The sequence below is a fragment of the Lactuca virosa genome, chromosome 6 (assembly GCF_052849685.1).
Source record: "Lactuca virosa cultivar CGN04683 chromosome 6, Lactuca_virosa_CGN04683_v6, whole genome shotgun sequence".
Taxonomy (NCBI): Eukaryota; Viridiplantae; Streptophyta; class Magnoliopsida; order Asterales; family Asteraceae; genus Lactuca; species Lactuca virosa.
Window position 1 is genome coordinate 75161162 of NC_136431.1, and position 8030 is coordinate 75169191.

General features: G+C 36.0%; 1 protein-coding gene across 1 annotated transcript; it reads right to left on the minus strand.

The window, feature by feature from the left end:
* Window positions 1-5749: 5749 nt before the first annotated feature.
* LOC145121642 (uncharacterized) lies at window positions 5750-7114 on the minus strand. Its single transcript, XM_079057357.1, has 7 exons — window positions 7058-7114; window positions 6903-7015; window positions 6631-6822; window positions 6447-6554; window positions 6317-6374; window positions 6130-6216; window positions 5750-5842 (listed from the first exon to the last, which is right to left on the minus strand). Exons 1-7 carry the CDS (start codon window positions 7112-7114, stop codon window positions 5750-5752), a joined length of 708 nt encoding a protein of 235 aa, XP_078913483.1.
* Between the last annotated feature and the right edge of the window lie 916 nt (window positions 7115-8030).

Consider the following 8030-nt stretch of genomic DNA (forward strand, 5'->3'; position numbering starts at 1 on the left):
AAATAAAACTTAACTTTTCAAAAAACAAAGAAAATGAAATTGGTTTTTTTAGAAAAAAAAATTGTTTTTTATTTATTAATATTGTTCTCTATTTAAAGAGGATGAAAAATCATGAACAATGATATATTCTGGATTTTTTGGACAAAAACATGGCCTAAAAAACTAAAACTAAAAAAAAGGAAGTGGATTTGTTGTATAATTTGATACATGCACGTCCAATGTACATATATACAACCCTTCCTTTGGTCATCCATCGCTTTAAATTCAGACGTTTGGGATTGGTTCATTGGTTCCCTGATTAATAATGGTTCTTTGTTCAACTTTTCCATATATATATATATATATATATATATATATATATGTGTGTGTGTGTGTGTGTGTGTGTGTGTCTTATATATATATATATATATATATATATATATATATATATATATATATATATATTGCTGCTACGTCGTCTTCCAGTGTGCATGGTAGATGGCTATTGTTCGCCTTTCCTAATGTGTACTCTAGAAGATACACTACAAAAATACGACAACTGCTAGGTTAGAAAGCCATAGCCAGGGTTGGACCCTGGTATTGCTCTTTGATGCCTAAGTTAGACTTTGTTTTATGTTGTAGATATGAATTGCAAAGAGTTTTAAGTTCCTACAGAAAACTTACATTGTTGCTTTGTCCTCGGAAGTTCTTATAAGCCTTCCCATATATTTGGGTATAAGGCTTTATCCGGTCTTCCTTCATTACTCGAATAAATACAGCTATCTTGTGTGTACAACTTTTATATTTTATTGTCAGGATCTTGTATTTGTTTAACTTAAAGGATATGCCTTGTTTCTTGCTTCTTTATTTGTTGTGTATTGGTATTGATTTGTGGATCAATTATTAACGGTTGTCTTTTGTAAGTTATAGGTTGATTCATGATGGTTGGATCGGTATGGATTACTTTTGGGCTAAACGGTTGCTCTTTGTTTCTTATGTACCGATCTGTTATAACCGGGCCGATCTTGGGCTGATCAACTGACCCGGGTACATCATTAAGCCCCCAGTCTGAAGGGTAAAAGAATGGCGCCCAAATTTTATGTCTTTTAGACTTTATAATCTTTCTTGATAGCTGAAACGTCTCGCGTGTGATGAGTGTAGGATTGCATTAAATGTCCTGCCGTTGGGTAGTCACATCAGTTTAGGTGATTGGTTTGGTTAACTAATGCTTTAAACGATCTTCTTAATTATATATTGGGTAAACATTATGTAAGGTCATACCTTATAATCTGATGAGTCAATCACTCTAATCTATCTTTCAGCGTCAGCATCAACTACATCGATAGCGCCAGCGTATCAAGCTTATCAACGTCAACGTATAGCTTAGTTATACTATGTAATCTTCTGTATATTAGGTAATGATAAGGATAAGTGTATAATAGATCTTAGAATTGGTATATTTGTGATAAGATCGGTTCTTAGCAAAGATTAGATACAATCCCTTGAATCATGGGATTGATATGTATAGATTAGTATATATACAACATTAGGCGTAACTCTAATGTTGAACAGCACGGCTTAGTGTCGTAATTGTCTTTGTGCAAACCATCTTCTTGGTGAAGACAAAACTCTTTCTTGGTGAAAGAAGAATTTGGAGAACTCTCTGTGTCATTTAATTTATGTTCTTTATTTTCTTTGATTAAGTTTCTCGTTGGTCTTTATACTTGAAGTGTATCCGATCGACACAAACCTTTAATTGGCATCAGATCAGGTTTGTGATACACTCAAGTAATGATGTCGACCTCCCTCACTCGATAATCAACTGTCTACAACAAGATTCCTCCATTTTATAAACAAAACTTTTCTACTTGGAAATCAAAGTCCATGGAAGCTCTCGAGTTCATGGACTTTTACATGCTCGATGTCATCAATAAAGGTCCTATCGCCGCTATGCATTAATCAACCAATGATGGTGCATCTGGTAGTAAGTTGAAAGGGAAATATGTTCACGGATAAGACAAGGAAGAGAAAAGGGTGTTGAATCTTGATGTGAAGGCGAGAACTGCTATTGGGAACTCACTTCCTTTTTCTGTCTATCGCTTAGTCAAAAACGGCTCAACCACTCAAGAGATGATGATCACTTTATCATCAGCCTTTGAAAAGGAAAACTCTTCAGAAGATGAAGTTAAGTGTCTCATGGATAAGATTGTTGAATCTCACGCTAACGATTCACATAACAGCATTCGAACCCTTGATGTTGATCTTACGCTGATAAGGATCTCAAGTCAGAATGGAACGACACCTCAGCGTATCATGTAAAGAATCTTGTTGAATTTTCTTCTGTTGATCATATTGAAAAAGATGACACAATAGATATCTTATGTTTTGATTTATTTGTCTCAAATAAACAAAAATCTGCTCTTAATCTTGAGCTAAGGAAAATCAAGGAAAATCTCTCTTTTCTTGAAAAATCTCTTTCTATATTAAAAAGGGAAAACACATGTATCTCGCTGAACAATAACTTTCTTCACACTGAAAAAGAAAAAGCCGTTGATCATGATAAAAGCATTCAACTTATTTTAAAAAAACTACGCATCTTCTCACTTTAATGTCAAAAGAAGTATTAATGCTCGGATTCCACATATGTGTGAGAAAATATTGGAGGTGACACTACTACAAAAACACCCTTTAACGACACACAATGTGTGTCGTAAAACGCTCAGACAACACGCAAATACGTGTCAAGGAAGTCTCTGTCATAACGAAAGACGACTCGCTTTTACGCGTCGTAAACTTACGACGTGCATTTACGACGCGCATTTATAACATGCACTTACGACGTTCCTTTATGACACACAATGAGTGTCAAGGAAGCCCCTGTCATAAATGAAGATGACACGCCCTTGCGTGTCGTAAGCTTATGATGCGCGTTTACGACTCACAATGCATATCATTAAATCTGTGACATCCCCAATTTCACAGCCAGAAAAAACCGATTTGTTTATGCTTTATTTGAAAATCAGAGTATCATTTATAAAGAAAATGTTGCGGAATTTGTTCCAAAAAAAATATGATAAAGATTTTATCAAAGCATTTCCGAAGAAATGTATTTCATTATATTAAAACTTTGGGATGTCATCGCCAGTACAGAAACATAAGCATAAATAGACGTTACATTCATTTACACTAGTGATCTACATCTCCTTTAATCTCACAGTGAAATGTGTCTTCGTATCAATACATGTGATACAAATAAACTGAGTGGGTCAGGTTGGGAAACTTGGTGAGTACATAGGGTTTTCAACCCATAATAATGTAATTATTATGCTTAATCATCAAACAATCAACCCAATTACTCATCCCCCGTTATCTTCTTTATTCATAAGGATCTACCCTAAGAATCAGCTATCCTTCATTCATTCATTCCTAAGGATTATCCTAAGGAATAGACACGAAGTTCATCGCTGCCAGGGTTTATCTAACAGGAACTAAGTCCATAGCTGCCGATGTTATCTGTTAGGCACAGCTGCCGGAACTGTCCTTTAGGTACTAAGTCCATAACTACCAATGTCCATTCATAAGGCACTAAGTCCATAGCTACCAGGGTTTTTAAATTACAATTGGTGAACACATAGTTCAAAGGTTAGGCACAACTTCCAATGTTATCCTTTAGGCGCAACTGCCAGGATATTTAGAGTACATCTGGTGAACACATAGTTCAAAAACATCTACAGGTTGTGAGCCTGTTAGCGTTCCACTGGACTGTCTAGAATAGTCTGTGGTCGTAATCTATACTCCGCTAGATGACTGGATCATCGTAAACATTGAGGCCTCTCATCATTTTATCACACACCGACTATTTCATCTACCCATGTTCTTCCTATCTATGTGTAAGATGAAAGTAACTATGCACTCACTTGTTAAAGTGATGACTCCAAACTCGGACAGCACTTCGCTTCTTAACAATACAATTTCCTTCGACGAAACCTAGTATTATTACCACTGGATTTTCGTCTATTAATCGTGACTAATTACGAGCGTTATTATTTTATAAGTGTTAAACAATACTTTTCAACCACTATGTACAGACAGGAGACAGACATGAAACACCAAAGGGCAGGACCATTTTGACATTATAGCACTTCTGAAATCCAACAACCCTATGCGGCCCTTCAAACCAGATTCCTCGTACCGCGAGTAGTTAAAAGACATTATAATAACACTCTATATATTATATTTTATTATATATATATATATATATATATATATATATATATATATATATATATATATATATTGTTTATAAGTTCATAATAACGATAATAAATTTAAACCTAAGCTATACTTAAATTAGGGTAAGCATAACCCACTTACCGGGAGGTTTGCTAGAAACCGGGCTCAGCGGGGGCAGAACTTTCCGAGCCGAAAAGCTCTTTTTCTCAGACCCTTCTGGTGCTACGGGGCTTTCCTCTAGCAATTAGAAGATACTAGAGGTTGGGAGGGCTTAGAGAGAAGTTAGAGAGAGAGAGAGAGAGAGAAATGGCTTTGGTGTGGAAAAGAATGGAGACCCTCGCATGGTATTTATAGGAGCTGGAACCTCGGTTACGTTGAGCGTACTCCTCAGAGTACGCTACGTGTACTCACTACGCTATACGTACGAGGCGACGCTCCACGTAAGAAGGGACAGGTGGCGAGCTTCGGGTGGGGCGACGTGGAGAATCAGGAGCCTAGTATTGCGAGACCGCGGGGTGTACCCTGTACCTTCGCAACAGCCCACTTTCGTCTTCTAAAATCTGTAATTTTCGCATACGAGCTCCGTTTTTTTACGTTCTTTATATCCACACGTCGACAACTTTCGTTTAGACTCTGTCGGCTAATTTTGACATTATTTTTAAAGTTCTATTATAACAGGTCTGGACAGGTAAAGTCCGTTAAAAATTCATAACTTTGTCATCCGACGTCTGTTTTCGTCTGTCTTTTTATCGTTGAGCTCCTATTGATGAGATATTCGATTCTCGTTTAGGTTGTGTCGGCTGAAAATCGGTCGATCTAATATTTGAATTTCGGGCTACATACTTTTATGTCAAATCTTAGAAAAATCATAACTTCCTCACACGAAGTCAGATTTGGGCTTTCTTTTTATGCACGCTCTCGGTTTAACGTATACTACGACTTTCATTTAGATCGCTAAGTCTAAAAAGTACTTTATCATAAACTCACTTTTTACGTCACACAGCGTCGCGCCGGTTTTGTCACGAAACTTCGACAGGTCATAACTTCTTCGTTATAACTCGGATTTTAACGTTCTTTATATGTACGGAATCCTTGTGACATATATACTATAACTTAGTTAAGATTATTTATTCTAAATAATTCTATCAAAAAGTCATTCTTAACGCTTATTATCTCTAAATTTACTAGTCCGAATCTGCGGGCGTTACAAAATCCACAATCATAAATGAAGATGACACGCATTTCCGTGTCATAAACTTCAGCTGCCAGTGACGATACACATTTATGACGTGCATTTACGATACGCATTTACAACATGAATACACATAATAAAAAAACAAATATATACCAAAACATTCAATTTCATCTAAATGTCAAACAAGTTACCTAACATTACATGCCAAACAACACTACATGTCAAACGAGGATGCTAAGTAACATTTGACAAAGTTAACAAAAACATTGTACACCACATGTCAAAAGACCATACCTAACATTTCACTGCTAACAAAAATATTTTTTTTATTGATACAAAATATCACCGATAAATGAAGCCTGAAACAAACTCTGACCATTCTTCACGGATTTTATCGATATCATCAGCTGTGTACTCAACTTTGCCACCCTCGACCTGAGAAAAAATTTGCATATTGTTTCTATTATAAAAAAATTGCATATTAACATATTCTTTAACAGTGAGTTGCTAAATTAACAAATAAACATAAATGTAAATTCTTCTTTCTTAATAGAGCATTGTACTTTCAAATGAATGAAAGCACATTGTTATTTCTGCATGTAAGCTAATATTTCAATTATAAGTGTGGGAGTAGGATGCCATAAAATGATCCCTTTTCAATTCCTTTCCTATTAAATTTTAGTAGTGCAAGTAGAATGTTATATCCTTCTATTGTCTTTGACCAACACTTCAATTCCTTCATCAACTATCTCCTTCACGAACTTTAACATGTAGTAGCCACATTCGGTAGATCCGGGCTGAATTGGACACTATATAATTACATATAAATGATCATTGCAACATTGATCCATAAAATAAAGTTAAAGCTGCAATTTCAATAAGGAATTAAGTGTTGACCGTAACATTGACCCAGTTTCGTTTAACCCTCTTGTTGGATCCACTTTGTGTAGCGTACAAAACCATTGCCCTATAAAAAAACATTAAAAAATAGGTATTTATTGTATTCACATCAAATGTTTTGATAATTTATATTACTTACGAATCAACAATTTGCTTCAACTGCATATTGAAATTGCCAGAACTCAGGGAATCAAGATAATAGCAAGTATCCGATTTCATGTCTAGTACACCCAACACCCAATGTCTTCTATAAAAACCACAAACAAAATTAAGTCAAATAACATAATTGCAGTCATTTTCAAAATAAAATGGGAAAATCAAACCCGGGATTATAGGGCAATAGGATGATGTCATTGCCCTTTCTAGTAGACAACCGATCTGCAACACCTCTACTTGCATCATCAATATTCTTAGATTTCCCTTTATGTGTACTTGGAGATATTATAGTCGGGTTCACAAAGCAAGTTCCATGATCTCCTTCTGGCGGGCCATACTTGATTTTGTTAAACAACACCCTGTTATCATACAAACACTAAATTGATTAACCAAATTTCGTTTTAAGAACAGTTATTTAAATTAAATTTCTTTCACTTACATCATATAAGACACAAGGACAACACCGGTCAGCTCATCCAATGTAAGAACTGCTTCAAAATCATCCCAACTTAAGTAGGTGTAACTATTGTACCCAAAAAGACCGTTCTCACACTGCACGTTTATAGAATCAACCTTTGTAACTTATCCATTCGCCATCGTTGCAGTCATTTTCAAAATACTACTCTTATCAATTCTTATCCTTGTCTTCATCTGTACAGGATCATTTCGTTTTTATAGACACTGAGTTCATGCACCTCCGATGGAAGTTTACACAAGACGAAACCATGAAAAGATTAGCTATAATCGACAATCGGAGGAGAAAACCCAACTAAGTGCAAGCATATACATGAGGAGAAAACCCAACTAAGAGCATATGTTTGAATAACACAAATATCCAGTTTTCTTGAAATTTTACCTTGTTTTCAACTTTAGAAGCTTCAAAAGGTGAGAAACCCTTGAATGTGTTCAGCTTAGCATCAGATTCACGGTTACCAGGCGCTTCTTCCCCTTGTGTTGCCTTTCTTTTGCTCTTTCTATTATGCTACTTGGTTCTCTGGCCAACCGGAGAAGTTGACTTTGCCTTGATCATTTCAACAGGAACACCAAGCTCAACAAGTGACTTCTCTAATACCTTAATAGGACCTAGGGCACGTAAATTTGAGCAGTCTCCAATGATATCAGGTGAGCCCAAGGTCGTCGGCGAGACGAAGTCAGCTAGAGGAGAAGTAACCTAACGTCGTTGGAGGAGATGTTGTCGGCAAGGCAAGGCGAGGTTGCAGAGCTGATCGATTGTATAGAGTGTACTGACTGAGTGAGTGTTTTGATTTTTGTTTGAAAAGCCCTCGAATATTTTAGTAGTACCAACGATTTTTGTAACAAGAGATACGCGTTTCATTAAAATTATAAAGCGACAGTTATAGAGAACGTGCGTTTAAGATAAAGCGCCCTCCGTGTTTTTAATTTTTTTTTTCTTGAGACACTTATTTAAGCGCACGCAATAATGTGTGACCTAAATCCTTAAAGTTTTTGAAGAGATGACACTATTTAGGTCATTCTCTTTTGCGTAACATAAATCAATGTGTGTCGTGGTTTGCGTGTCATTAAAGGCATATATTCTGGTAGTGTG